This window comes from Tachypleus tridentatus, chromosome 2 (genome assembly GCF_004210375.1).
Source record: "Tachypleus tridentatus isolate NWPU-2018 chromosome 2, ASM421037v1, whole genome shotgun sequence".
Classification (NCBI taxonomy): domain Eukaryota; kingdom Metazoa; phylum Arthropoda; class Merostomata; order Xiphosura; family Limulidae; genus Tachypleus; species Tachypleus tridentatus.
In genome coordinates this window covers 66,871,150-66,887,496 of record NC_134826.1, presented here as the reverse complement: position 1 = coordinate 66,887,496, position 16,347 = coordinate 66,871,150, and the positions used below count along the sequence as shown (strand labels likewise).

Here is a 16,347-nt window from a genome sequence, read left to right as displayed (position 1 = left end):
GTCACATTAAACATGTTCGCCCTTTCAACCATGGAGGTGTTATAACGTTACGATCAATCCTACTATTCGTTGGTAAAAGGGGCGGTGGATGTTGATGATTCGCTGCTTTCCTTCTAATCTTACTTGTAAATTATGGACAGCTAGAGCTGATAGCCTTCTCTGTACCATTCGCGAGAAAAAATACCAAAACGAACAAATAAATAAACTCTGTGAAACATGCGGGTAACGAAGTAGCGTGCAGTAAACTGAAGCATGAATAAGTCATGGACTTCGTGATCGTAAAAACGCTACGATAATACAAATCATAACGTTGTAAGGCAAAATAAAACAAACACTCTGATCATCTCCTGACGGTAGGGGTCGTGACGTGCAGTACTTGTCGTTCAGTAAACGATAAGTTTTGATAAAGGAACAAACGCTTCTTAGAGATATCAGACAGTCATAAACGAAGTCTAGTGGTTGTATCACGTTTCGAATGGTTGATATACAATAGAGATATTAAGACGTATGTAAGCTTGTCTTTCATACAAAAATAGGAACGAAACTTATCATTTCTTACCTTTAAAAAACCTAAAGGAAATTTAGAATTTACTGAATCGATGGGAAATAAAAAATAAAAATTATTTTATTTTATTTTTCGTGGACGCTTCACAGTAGATAAATTAGGAACGTTACCAAGGAGACAAAATATTTGTTTTCTATCAGTTTTGAAATCGAAGTTCATGATCATCCAATTAGCGATTTAAATTTTGAAGTATAAAATAGGCCCAGCATGGCTAGATAGTTAAAGCATTCGACTTGTAATCTGAGGGTCGCGGGTTCGAATCCCCCTTCGTACCAAACATGCTTGACCTTTCGGCCGTGGGAGCGTTATATTATGTGACTGTCAATTCCACTATTCGCTGATAAAAGAGTAGCCCAAGTCTTGGCGGTGGGTGGTGATGACTAGCTGCCTTCCCTCTATTTTTACACTGTTGAGTTAAGGACAGCTAGCGCAAATAGCTCTCGCGTAGGTTTGGGCGAAATTAAAAAACAAAACAACATAAAATATATTAGGAATCCGTTTCTTATTCTTTAAAGAAACATTCGTCTGTCCTCTTGTGTAGAGAACGTGCAAAATCCATTAACAGGAAGCATTCACCTGACCATGAAAGTTTCTGACTCTCTAAACACTTGAAACTTTTCTGTGGTTCTTTTGTCATTTCCGATCGTCAAATTCCTTCCAATCGATCGTAGTAATAGTGGGCAATGTGCCAAGTTTGGCCTAAGCTACAAGCATCAGAGGTCCTATAGCTGCCAGTCGATTGACGTGGCTGAATGAACGCATACCATCTGATGGCAGTCGCTCACGCGAGGGTGGATAGCAACTGTTATGTCCGCATGTTGAGGAAACACGCACAACAAAATACTGTTTCATCATGTCCACATCGGGGTCTGCGCCACGTAAAAAACAAATATGAGATTTTCCACTAATTCCAGATCCTCTCATCTGCCTGGGTAATAGTCTTCCCCCTTTTTCTTACCCCTAGACTGGTGGTTGCTAGGCTGCAGCTGGACCGCATCCCCGCAGTGGTAGAAAACGCGGAGGAACTGCGCGCAAGCGCACCACGTACACTCAGAGCAGATGATGCTGGCTGACGCTAGTAGCTCCCAGACACGAGACTAGTTATGTAAACTAGTTTCCCTGTTTTCCTCTTCCTCTTCTTACCAACAGAATTTCATCATTTTTTGACACCACCCCGATCTACCGTGAGCATGCGCAGTGTTTTGGTTTAACAAGGAATGGAAAGTTTCGTCTAAACATGGCGTTAAATGGCTAAATTGTTGAGCTAAAGATGAAGTGGTCGGAGGGTGTTAGCGCGGCAGGTTACCTTCGAGGGGGCCAAGAGAGGGCGGGCGAGCAGGGGCAACTCGGACCAGCGACGGGTAGGTCAACCTGCCCCGAGGCCCCTGCTAGCTTCCTGCTCTTGCTTCATTTCTCAATTCAATGAAATATGACACTAGACTTTAACGATGGGAGCCGCACGCCTTCATTAGAAAAGCCGTACCGGAAAGTGTTGCAGATATGGCGGCCGTGCTTGGCCTCTGTGCTCTTCTTTACGGTTGTGTTACTGGACAACTTCGTAACCTGTTTAAGTGTTTCGATGCAATTCCCTAACCGTTGGATACCAGACGATTTTCTTGTAGACTTCACTTCCAGTTCACAGGTAAGTCCTACCTGTCCGATGTCGCGTGGCTCACGCCATTCCCAGTGCCTTTCCCTGGAGTACCTGTGCTCCCTGCCCCCGGGCAAAGAGCGGGAGAAACATTTCATACAGCTGAATCCTTGCTTCTGTTCCCACTACCCTTTGATATCAGTGCTCGAGCCCCGGAGCCAAACTCTTGTCATCGAAGGTTCAGTAGAAGAGTGTAAAAACACTCTGACCTCAACCCGTGATCTTGACGACCTTGCTCGCCAGAAAATGTGCGAGTTTGAATCGTTACTTGACCGGTATGATTGTGGAGGGGAATACACAGTCCAGTTTTCCTGTCCAGAATGTAAGGTAAGTTTAAAAAATAGTAACAACCACCGACATATTTCCCAATCAGCTTCAACATTCGTTTTTTTTTCTTGTATAGCACCAAACACTTCTTTATCAATATATTCCTAATAATAAAATATTTTACTGGGTAAATTAATTAAAAAGTAAATAGGAAGACAGTTTTCAGTGTCATAGCTCATTGAGCGTAGAAAAAACAAACAAACAAACAAACAAAAAACATCATTCCCTCAGTCACGTGACGGTTTATTATCGTCACCGGTGCACAGTATTAATTCGCACCGTTCGGAAAACACAAATACGTTCGACTGTACTGTCATGTCGGATATCACAGCAGTAAAACTTCAAGTTTTTACTTTATAAAAGTCTAATTCAATATATTAAAACGGACATCATTGACCCTGTTAAGAACTAACTTAACTATCGAAGCTTTTAGTATCATAGAATGTTAGTCGTGCTTATAGTGCTAATGATAAATAATAGTTTTAAAGAAATAAAAATTGACTGATGATCGCTAAGTATTTAGCTACTAACACATATATTTATAAAACAGTTACTACACGAGACGATAATCCTTAAAAGTGACTATTACACATTGAAATATTTTATATTTATGATTCATGTTAAGAAAAAGAATTGAATTTAAAAATAAAACGGTAGATTTTTTTTTTTACTAGCCGAGACCCGCAAAATATTTGGGGCCATATTTATATCTTTATTGGAACAGCGTTTCTTCAAACAAGGTTTCTAAAATAATTATAATTCGGTCAAGATATAAATTAATACTGTAACTTGTGTTTTTTGCTTTTGTTTAGTTAAGACTAAACGTTTATTACTTATTCATAGTATCAATAAATAAACCTAGTGTTTTTCTTCGACTTAGCATCAGACCTTTTTAAAAACTTTGGTAATCCGTTAATACGTTATTCTGTAATAAAGTATATTCATATCTGCTTTTTGTGTACGTCAACTGAGATGAAGTGCGCACGCATGAGTATTTAGATATTTAAGTGCTCGTGCATTTTTAGGACAAACAAAAACTATATATTATTATAACAGATTAGGCCTTAATAACGGAATTTATATTCCTTTTAGCCGGTTCGAACGACATGTGTAGTATTTTATCTAAAGGGAATTTCTCGCGTGACGTTACTTTAGAATAATATGTTTAAATTCTCGTTTTAAAACTATTTATCCTAACGTCAGATGTAGTTCTGTAGAATGTCATCTAACAATTATTGTTAGAAACATTCTGAGAATGTCAGGTATCAGTGTAAACTGCAAAAAATGGCACTAAGAAAAGAATTTCGAACCTTGGACCTTCTGATTCGTTATCTGGCACGCTAACCACTAGAATATGTCAAGGCATTAATGTGTAGATAAAACACACACGTAAAGCGTTACAATACCAGTAGAAGAGCTACAGGATATAAGAAAATTCAATAAACAATGATGTATACCTAAGACCAAGCACAGATAAACTAAACATAAAAGTCGATGAAATATTAAAGCACAAAGTTTCAAATCACAAACTGAAAATAAGAACAAAGGTGATACAATATAAATGTATTAACGGTTTATCTAATATAAATGTATTATAAGGTCACATGATACAACAAGTAAGAACATTCTGAATGGTTTCTTTATTTTACGCTCAAGTTTTCCTATTTCTTGTTACGGGTCACTGAGGGAGCTTAGAACAGTGTTATTGCATAGGATAGGCCCGGCATGGCCAGGTGGTTAAGGTACTCGAATCTTAATCTGAGGGTCCGTGGGTTCGAATCCTCGTCGTACCAAACATGTTCGCCCTTTCAGTCGTGTGGCGTTACAGTGTTAGGTCAATCCCACTATTCATTGATAAATGAGTAGAGCAAGAGTTTGCGGTGGGTGGTGATGACTAGCTGCCTTCCCTCTAATCTTATACTGCTAAATTAGGGACGGTTTGCGCAGATAACCCTCGTGTCGCTTTGCGCGAAATTAAAAAAACAACAACAAACAAACATTACATAGGTGCAGAGCTGTATCGATATGTTGAAATAAACAAATGCTATAATTCACACCACACGTTAATATTTTAATTTTTAAAGCCACTCACTATAATGTAGCTTAGAAAATGCGTGACTGTGACATTGAAAAAAAAATCCAACTGAAATTTTCGCGTTTTTTTGAGAATCTGGGTGAGGCATATTTGCATTTGTTAATGAAATGATTGATAGTCTTAATATACCACTCTCTATTGAATATCACTGTTTATTGTGCCATCGTAAGCCGTAACGTATCATTGTTGCTACAAGAATTAACTTCCGGTGCCGTCATTGTTAGGTTTTAATTTTTTTTTTCCACCTCGGGTTTTATACCAGTATGCGAGTTTTTTTTAATTATAATATTACGTTACTTTACTAGATCTTATATTAGGCTATTGGCTAACATAAAATGGAATTAAGATTTTAGTTTATGATGTCTGACTGTCGATTGCTTTGAAAATTTCTTACCTATACGTTCTTTCTATGCGAGACAAATTAAATATATAAATTATCTAACATATTCAAATGCTTTAACAGTACAAGTTGGAGATATGTTCTCTGTTCTTCAGCAAACAATCTGCCACTTGCTAAATCATTACTTACTAGTAAAAGTGTTCGATTTTCACATATCATTGAACACGCTGTTTCCTAAATATTTCTGCACATTTTCCCTGTGGTTAAAACTTTGGAGCGATTGAAGACATCACAAAGAAAGTGAAGGCTACAATTCAAAAGATGTTTATTGTTTGTATTATTTGATTTTTCTCATTCCTGCAATGCTTGTCATGATAAAAAGAAGCGACTAACCTCACTTTAACTTCGCAAAGTAATGAAGATGAGTTCTTTATACGACAGAATTAGTACGTAATATTCAAGTCGAAATTATTAACACCAGGTAAATATTTTACTTTTGTTCTACACAGTTTGCACTCGAATACGTACATTCAAGTTGTGGATAATAAGGCTTATGTCACGAAATATCCATTGAAACCTTTATTTTACTTAATCCTGTAAGTAAACGGAAATTGTGTGCACTCAAGTTAAACTTGTCAAGTCAGCGATGATTACCTAGATAAAAGACAGATGAGCTTGGTTTTGGTTGCCTTGCCATACAAGGTATTGGAGTTGAGAAATGAACAGATGGGGACGTGCATCTCTCGCGCTCGCCATGTTTCTTAAACAAACACTAGGACCCCCCCCCCTTCTCCCCTTAATTAAATGACAGTTTTATGATGCGTCCACGTGACATATGGGTGATTAAGATACTGAGTAAGTACTTGATTGTTTAATAATAAGGAAAAACGTGATGTTTTTTTTATTTAGAATTTTTGAGGAATGGCAAAATAACGTTTTGAACAAAATAACGGGCTTTCACGCGAGAGTTGGAGAAAATGTCACATGCTTTTCAGCAACGTTCAAAACGGGAAGAAAATGTTATTTTGTGAAATACAAGTTTTGTTGTTGTCATTCCATCAAATAGGTAAGAATAATGTGCAGTTTAAGAATAGATACTTGCCCTGTCAAATATTTGATTTAATATTTAAAATAAGCCTGCTCATTTTATAACTATCGAATAAAAAAAGTAGTTTCGTTTTTCACTTCATAGAAATTCCTTTGTTACTTATTACTAAAGCTTTTCACTTCACACAGATCGTAGTCAATTTCTTTTGATTTCATAACTAGTGAAAAACTCTGTACATCGGTATCTACATATATATATATATATATTCCTAAAAGTAGCTGACTTTATAGTAATTTCTTTCAATTATTGAAGTTTGACCTTATCTCTTTCTGACTTCTTGAACTGCATCACACAGAAACACGTGCATTGTCTAGACTAGTTTGAGTCCTTTGACTACAATACGAATACTCAAATAAAGAAACACTGAGAGGGTTTCCAAAGTTGTTTCATAAACGTCCACAACAGATAGATGCAGTAAGTTTACTGTTCAAGTCGTCAGACGTTTTGAGAAAATGTTTTATTTACGTATCTGAATAGCAGATCACTCAACTGACTCTGAAGGATACGTAGGCAGTGGAACATATTTTAACTGTAAGGGGCGCCTCCTCTGCTATATTAACCGAGGTAACTGAAATCAAAACTGAAACAGGTCGTTCCATGGTATTTATACACGAGTCTCTATTCTCTCTTCAAAGAGGCACCTCGTTATCTGATTAAAATGTGAGAGAGGGAGAACGGTTCCACCTTCTATGCAACAAGCATGCATATGTTTGTCTTAAGTCTGCGAACATCAAGAACATATATTTGGGAGTTAAGGACAGAAAACAAGAGCTTAGACATTGTTTTAAGGATAGAAAATATAAAAAACGTGTACTTCCATTTTGAAATTGTACTCAATGATATATGCTTCTGTTTTAAGTATACGTCAAACAACAATATAAATGTATGTTTTAAGGCTACGTCAAACAATACAAAGGTAGGTTTGAAGGCTACCGAAAACAACAATATAAAGGTGGATTTGAAGGCTACAAATTCCTATTTACTTAGTTGGATATAATAGTTCAACCTAAATGTTCACTTTATTAATTTCTCTTTACATACGTCGCTACCCACGATTCTCGTCAAATGGACCGGACAGATATTTTTCGTGACAAAACCATAAAGTGTCAGTTACGTGCGTTTTATTTACGTATTCACTCGTTTCTCAGACACGGTTACTTTCCTTAATAAACTGTGCTACTAACCACACGGTTAAAACAATTTTCCTGTACGTAGTTTTGATATTCATTCGCAGCCCTCTTTCAAGGACTGTTTTCTCGTTTCTTTTGTGAATGTCATTTTATGGAGTTGGATACATGTACGAGACATTCACTGTATCCGAGAGCCTAAAGACACTGAAAAACTCTAATGTTCATTGTATCCGTCTGTCGTTTAGTTCGTCCATGATGAAAATTTTCAAACTTCCTAATCATTGATCGCCATGAAACTTTCACCGTTTCTCGGATATGCTCCAGGGGAGTTTTTTAACTTCTTAACTTATTTATCACTGAGAAGTCAACAGTGTGGGTATCATGCTAGTAAAGTATGAAACGAAACTTGTGTAACGAACCACATGAACCTAGACTGGGATCTTTTTCAGGGTTTTTAGACTAAGATATCAGAAACACTATAGATGAGTAATTGTTGCGTGATATATATCTTTATCAAAATGTTTTCTAGACTAAGTCAAAATAAACGCTGCAAACAAATAATTCTAAATATATATCAGGACCTCTGTCACTTGTCTGGAGTAGGGTAAAATATTAGAAACATTGTGTAATTGATTAATTCTTGTGTGATATATGTTATCAACATATCTATAGGCTACCTGAAAGTTTTAGGCTAATATTAGCAAAACAGTAAATAACCAAATGTTGTGTCATGTATGCTATCATGATATATGTCGAATGTTCGTAATTACCATGTTTGTATGCTGGAAAAACAGTAAATAATCAAATGTTGTGTCATGTAAATTATCATAATATCTGTCGAATGTCCGTGATTCTCAAGTTTATATGCTAAAAAACAGTGAATAATCAAATGTTGTGTCATGCAAAATATCATGATATCTATCGAATGACCGTGATTCCCAGAATTATACTATAGAAAAACAGAAAATAATAAAATGTTGTATCATGTAAAGTATCATGATATCTCTCGAATGTTCGTAATTCCCAGGTTGACATCTTAAAAAAAACAGTAAATAATCATATGTTGTGTTATGTATGCTATCATGATATCTGTATAATGTCCGTAATTCCCAGGTTCTTCTGTTGGAAAAACAATAAATAATAAAATATTATTTCATGTATGCTATCATGATATATGTCGAATATCGGTGATTCCCAGTATTATATGCTACAAAAACAGTAATTATTCAAATTTTGTGTCATGTAAAGTATCATGATATCTGTGGAATGTGCGTGATTCCCAGTATTTTATGCTAGAAAAACAGTATATAATCAAATGTTGTGTCATGTATACTATTATGACAACTGTCGAATATCCGTGATTCCTAGGTTTATATGTTAGAAAAACAGTATATAATTAAATATTGTGTCATGTGAAGTATAATGATATCTGTCGAATATTCGTGATTCCCAGGTTTATGTGCTGAAAAAAACAGTAAATAATCAGATGTTGTGTCATATATGCTATCATTGTATTTGACGAATGTCCGTGATTCCCAGTATTATACGCTAGAAAAACAGAAAATAATAAAATGTGGTGTCATGTAAAGTATCACGATATCTGTGGAATGTTCGTAATTCCCAGGTTGATATCTTAGAAAAGCAGTATATAATCAAATGTTTTGTCATATATAATATTATGATATGTGTGGAATGTCCGTGATTCCCAGGTTTATATAGTACAAAAACAGTAAATAATCGTATGTCGTGTCATGTATGCTATCATGATATCTGGAGAATGCCCGTAATTTCCAGGTTTATATTTTGGGAAAACAGTAAATAATCAAATGTTGTGTCATGTAAAGTGTCATAATATCTGTCGATTGTTCGTAATTCCCAGATTTATATATAGGAGAAACATTAAATAATCAAATGTTGTGTCATGTATGCTATCATGATATTTGTCCAATGTCCGTGATTCCCAGTATTATATACTAGGAAAAAAGAGTAAATAATTAAATGTTGTGTCACGTAAATTATCATAATATCTGTTGAATGTACGTGATTTCAAGGTTTATATGGTCGAAAAACAGTAAATAATAAAATGTTGTGTCATGTATGTTATCATGATATCTGTTGCTGTCCATGATTCTCAGATTTATATGTTGGAAAAACAGTATATAATAAAATATTGTGTCATGTAAAGTATCACGATATCTGTCGATTGTTCGTAATTCCCAGATTTATATATAGGAGAAACAGTAAATAATCAAATGTTGTGTCATGTATGCTATCATGATATCTGTATAATGTCCGAAATTCCCAGGTTTTTATGAAGGAAAAACAATAAATAATAATATACTGTGTCATTTGCTATCATGATATATGTCAAATGTCCGTGATTTCCAGGTTTATATATTGGAGAAACAGTAAAAATAAAATGTTGAGTCATGTAAAGTATCATGATATCTGTCGAATGTCCGTGATTCCCAGTATTATATGCTAGAAAAACAGTAAATAATCATGTTTTGTCATGTATGCTGTCATGATATCTGTATAATGTCGTAAATTCGCAGGTTTTTATGGAGGAAAAACAATAAATAATAAAATATTGTGTCATTTGCTATTATTATATATGTCAAATGTCCGAGATTTCCAGGTTTATATATTGGAGAAACAGTAAAAATAAAATGTTGAGTCATGTAAAGTATCATGATATCTGTCGAATGTCCGTGATTCCCAGTATTATATGCTAGAAAAACAGTAAATAATCATGTTTTGTCATGTATGCTGTCATGATATCTGTATAATGTCGTAAATTCGCAGGTTTTTATGGAGGAAAAACAATAAATAATAAAATATTGTGTCATTTGCTATTATTATATATGTCAAATGTCCGAGATTTCCAGGTTTATATATTGGAGAAACAGTAAAAATAAAATGTTGAGTCATGTAAAGTATCATAATATCTGTCGAATATTCGTGATTTGCAGTACTATACGCTAGAAAAACAGTAAATATTCAAATGTTGTGTAATGTAATGTATCATGATATCTGTCGAATGTTTGTAATTCCCAGATTTGTATGCCAGAAAAACAGTAAATAATCAAATCTTGTGTCATGTATGCTATCATGATATATGTTTAATGTCCATGATTCCCAGAATTATATGTTAAAAAAACAGTAAATATTCAAATGTTGTGTCATATAAAGTATCATGATATCTTTCAAATGTTCGTAATTGCCAGGTTGATATCTTAGAAAACAGCAAATAATCAAATGATTTGTCATGTATAATATCATGATATCTGTCGACTGTCCGTAATTCCAAGGTTTATATGTTGAAAAATCGGTATATAATCAAATGTTTTGTCATGTATACTATTATGATATCTCTCGAATGTCCGTGATTTTCAGGTTTATATATTGGAGAAACAGTAAATAATTAAATGTTGTGTCATATAAAGTATCATCATAACTGTCGAATATCCGTGATTCCCAGATTTATATATTCGAAAAACAGTAAATAATAAAATTTTGTGTAACGTAATGTGTCATTATATCTGTCGAATGTGCGTGATTTTCAGGTTCATATGTTGGAAAAACAGTCAATAATGAAATGTTGTGTCATGTATGCTATCATGATATATGTCGAATGCCCATGGTTCCCAGGTTTATATGTTGGAAAAACAGTAAATAACCAATTGTTCTGAAATGTGAAGTATCATGATATCTGTAGAATGTCCGTAATTCCCAGGTTTATATGTTGGAAAAACAATAAATAATCAAATGTTATGTCATGTAAAGTATCATTATAACTGTCGAATATCCGTGATTCTCAGGATTATATGTTAGAAAAACAGTAAATAATCAAATCTTTTGTCGTGTATGCTATCATGATATATGTCTAATGTCCATGATTCCCAGGATTATATGTTAGAAAAACAGAAAATAATCAAATGTTGTGTCATGTAAAGTTTCATGATATCTCTCGAATGTTCGTAATTCCTAGGTTCATATCTTAGAAAAACAGTAAACAATAAAATGTTGTATCATGTAAAGTATCATGATATCTGTCGAACGATCGTGATTCCCAGTATTATATGCTAGAGAAACAGTAAATAATCATGTGTTGTGTCATGCATACTATCATGATATCTCTATAATGTCCGTGATTCCCAGGTTCTTATGTTGGAAAAACAAAAAATCATAAAATATTGTGTCATGTATGCTATCATGATATATGTCAAATGTCCGTGATTCATTCCCAATATGATATGTTACAAAAACAGTAAATAATCAAATGTTGTGTCATGTAAGGTATCATATCTGTCGAATATTCATGATTCCCAGGTTTATATGTTGGAAAAACAGTAAATAATCAAATATTGAGTCATGTTTACTATCATGATACATGTCGAATGTCCGTGATTTTCAGATTCATATGTTGGAAAAACAGTCAATAATGAAATGTTGTGTCATGTATGCCATCATGATATCTGTCGAATGTCCGCGATTCCCTGGTTTATATGTTGGAAAAACAGTATATAATCAAATATTGTGTCATGTAATGTATCGTGGTGATAACTGTCGAATATTTGTGTTTCCCATGTTTATATGTTGGAAAAACAGAAAATAATCAAATGTTGTGTCATGCATGCTATCATGATATATGTCAAATGCCCGTGATTCCGAGGTTTATATATTGGAGAGACAGTAAATAATTAATTGTTCTGTCATGTAAAGTATCATGATATCTGTCAAATGTCCGTGATTCCCAGTATTATATGCTACAAAAACAGTAAATAATCAAATGTTGTTGCATGTAAAGTATCATGATAACTGTCGAATATCCGTGATTCCCAGGTTTATATGTAGAAAAACAGTAAATGATGAAATCTTGCGTCATGTATACTATCATGATATATGTCTAATGTCCGTGATTCTCAGGTTTATATGCTAGAAAAAAGTAAATAATCATATGTTGTGTCATGTATGCTATCATGATGTCTGTAGAATGTCCGTAATTCCCAGGTTTATCTGTTGTACAAACAATAAATAATCAAATGTCTGGTCATACAAAGTATTCTTGATTTCTGTCGAATGTCCGTGATTCCCAGGTTTATATGTTGGAAAAAACAGTAAATAAACAAATATTTTGTGATGTAAAGCATCATATGTTTCGAATGTCCGTGATTCCCAGGTTTGTATGTTAAAAAAAGAGTAAATAATCAAATGTTTTATCATGCATACTATCATGGTATCTGTAGAATGCCCTTGATTCTCAAGTTTATATATTAGGGCGAATCCTTTCAAAGATTCTGCCTGTGGACCCTAACACTATGAGATTTCTGTGCGAATAGACTGTTGAAGCAGACGATGAAAAACCTACGTAGTTGAGTATTGCATGGCTTATGGAAAGCCTGTAGAGAGAAGGGGTGTGTTTTATATACGAAACTTCATGTTCACTTTCACTCGCTTATTGTTTACTGATCAATACACAGTAAATAGTTATTAAAATTTTCTGAACTGACAATAATAAGTAAATAATTTAATTTCAAAACAATGCCAGGAGGTTAAGGCACTTGACTCGTAATCTGGGGGTTACGGATTCGAATCGCTGTCCCACCAAATATGTTTGAACTTTCGGCCATCTATAAACCACGAATCCCACTATTCGTTGGTAAAAGTTTAGCCTAAAAGTTGGCGGTGGATGGTGATGATTATTTGTCTCCCCTCTCGACTTTCGCTGCTAAATTATGGACGGCTAGTGCAGATAACCTTCGTGTAGCTTTGTGTGAAATTCAAAACAAACCAAACTCTTTGTCTTGGACACTTGTCTTAAAATTAGATGTGGAATTTCAGATATTTAATTCAAAAGAAGGCAATATTCGCTGTCGCAAGAGTTTGGTACGGCTTCTCGAACAGAATAATGAGATTGATTGTCACTATTATAACACACATATTAATAGGCTTATATAATGTATCGCTGAGGGCAGAAAGAAAGAAGTAGAATAAAATATTGTTAGGCTTGTGCATTGTAGCACTGAAGGAAGAAAGATTATTATTTTATTGTTACTTTGAATTAAGCACAAAGTTACACAATGGGCTATATGTGCTCTACCCACCACGAGTATTGAAACCCGATTTTTAGCGTTGTAAGTCCGCAGACATACCGCTGAGTCACAAGGAGGCGGGAAGAAAGAAAGAAACAGAAACCGAGTTTCTATACCAGACTAAGCACAGATTGCCTTTTGTGTAGCTTTGTGGTTAACTTCAAACAATCTCTCCAGTGGCACAGCAGTATGTCTGCAGACTCACGCTGTTAGAAACTGGGTTTCGATACCCGTGGTGGGCAGAGCACAGATAGCCCGTTATGTAGCTTTGTGATTAATTTCAAAACACTTTTTGTGCAGAAGAGTATGTCGACATCCTAAAAAGTTTGAAACAGGTATCTAACGAGTTGCTATAATTACAAATACTTGCACGAGTTTTTTTTTTACATGAAAGCCATAATTTCTAGCACAAGTAAAATATGTGATATACCTTAGCGATTCCAAAGTGAAGACCATAGTACCGAACTTTTTTTTTACTCGTTTTAAATCTGGTATTTTATGCATTTATAAGAAGCGTTATTTATATTTTGAGGGGTATTTTATTTTCATAGCAAATAGCTGAGAGTGTCATAGTAATTCTTAATTTTGTGGCTAAACTTAAGTTCAAGAATATTTCGAATTTGTTTCTTTACACACAGTTATTCGCCATTATAATCTCGGTAAATGAAGGCAGCGTCCCTTCAGAGATATATACTTTAAACGTATTGAATGGGAACAGAAGTTGTACGTTGTTTGTTTTATGTTTATTTCAATACAGCGAGATTTAATTTCGTCACATAAACGACTGTTGTATTTTTTTGTATCTTCATGTTATAATGGAACATTAATTAATTAAAAAAACGGAGGGTGGATTCGAAATTATCAAGAAATTATGCTAATTTTGACGAGTGTGAAATAAGGTTTACTGTTTTCGAAAATGTACAAACAAACCAGCAACTCCGTAAGGCAACTACCTCCCTTTATATGCATCACAAACAGCAAAATTACAGGAATAAATTAGGTATATATAATACACTATACTATACACCTGTAGGAGCATGTTTCTAAACTCGTACACACACTCAGTAGATAGTTCTATTTCCAAATTCTGTATAAACTTTGGAAGTCCCAACACCGTAGCAATGGCCGTTAGACTGACAAAGAAACGTTTAACATTAAATAATGTAATAAAAATGGACACCTTTAGGCCTACATAAAAAACAACAAGTGGCAACTGACAAAATCATAAAAAAATCGCCAGGTGGCAACTCTTGTATGGAATAGGTTTCCTACTGGGAATGGAACTTATATTTTTATAAAATTGTTATTTTTATGTTTTGATTTAATTTCACTTTCACTCAAATTAAAAATAAATTCATGAATGTATTTCTTTTTTATATGTATATAGCAAATCACAATAAATTATATTAACTTAATAACTTCAGAATCTCACGATGCTTTTGTAGACAATTTTTTCATCCTTGTGATGAGCGAGGGTTAGATGGTATTGCCTGATTGGGTTCATGTGTGTCTGTTTGTGTTTCCGCGCGCATATCTCGAAAACTAAATAATCGGTACAAAGATTTTACACAATATGGAAGTCAGTATGGGACAGTCCTCTCCAAAACATTTTTCCGGTCCAGGTTCCGAATTCTGGTTTACTTTCGGTTTTGGTTCAACAATTCTGTAAAATGTGATCAGATTTGTACTAAATTTGATGGGCACATTAATGCTAAAAATATTCATCACCCTTCAGTAACTGATCCGGATCGTTGTTCTCGGGATCTCAGAAGAATTTTCTGAATTTTCGAAGATGAAATTTGACATAATTTCGAAAGAGAGCTGTGGGGCGAGGGTATGTAATCTCTCTGATTGCTCTTGCTTGTATACATACTTTTGTGACACTGATATCTTTTAATTAAAATAATTATTTCAAAATAAGTTTAACTGAATGCTTTTTAAAGAGTTGACATAATTTTATTAAGTTAAAGTGATTAAATTAAATAACGACTCCATTGAAACTCACTATATGTTATATAACATTAATTACAGATATTCAAACCATATGTAATAAAACTGATATAATTAATCTAATTTTGGAATTGGTTCATAAACAGTAAATTCGACGAGCAAATTATTTCCGGCTTCAATTTTTGATAACTCTTCCAGTGTTCATAACGTACAGTACTGTAGCTGAATTCACGTACAGTGTGCTCCAAAATCTCGAACCCACAGCAGAGAAGACTTTCACGTGATCTGCTCAATGAATTGTACCCTGGATTTCATTTCGTTATAGGCGGCCCGACATAATTAGATGGTTAAGGCGCTCGACTCATTTGAAGACCCTAGCGAATATTGAATAACTATTTCAAAAGTACACGAAGACGAAAAAGGAATTCTTACAAAATGAAACTCCGGCATGGCCATGTGGTTAGGGCGCTGCTCTCACTCTGAGGGTCGTGGGTTTGAATCCCCATCACACCAAACATCCTCGACCTTTCAGCCGTGGTGGCGTTATAATGTGACAGTCAATCCCGCTATTCGTTGGGAAAAAGAGTCTTACACTGCTAAATTAGTGGCGGCTAGCACAGATAGCCTTCATGTAGCCTTGCGCGAAATTCAAAAACAAAGAATCTTATAAAAATGATTAATTTCTATAAGATTAATTAATAACTCTATTAAATATAAACAAAGTAATATTTTAACAAAGTTTTACAATAACTAAAGTAGAACATTGCTGTAATACTGTGCACACTTCCTTTCCAAATTCATAAATGGAAAACAGCCGTAACTTTACGAACTTACATCGTTAAAATCCATGGTTCTAAAAAAGAAAACAACTAAAGAAAATAAATTCATAAATATAATTCTGTAATTTAACCTTATTATGAGTCGTATATTCGTGGTAGCCAAAGCGACATCACTGAACATTCGCTGAAACAGATGTTTTGAAAGGAAGCTATTTTATATTTTTTATCTAAAAATAAACAAATGAATAAATACTGTTGTTTAAGCAATGTTCTAAAAAAGAACAAAATCAAGACATTTAAGAAAAAT

The 16,347-nt window shown here is 34.3% G+C and overlaps 1 protein-coding gene across 1 annotated transcript in view; it reads left to right on the top strand.

Moving 5' to 3' along the window:
- Window positions 1–1,164: 1,164 nt before the first annotated feature.
- Window positions 1,165–16,347, top strand: part of LOC143244078 (NALCN channel auxiliary factor 2-like) — a 53,587-nt gene continuing 38,404 nt past the window's right edge. Inside the window, exon 1 of the mRNA XM_076488124.1 lies at window positions 1,165–2,543. Coding sequence (XP_076344239.1) covers window positions 1,995–2,543 — 549 coding nt within the window. The 5' untranslated portion in view covers window positions 1,165–1,994. The remainder of the gene's footprint in view (window positions 2,544–16,347) is intronic.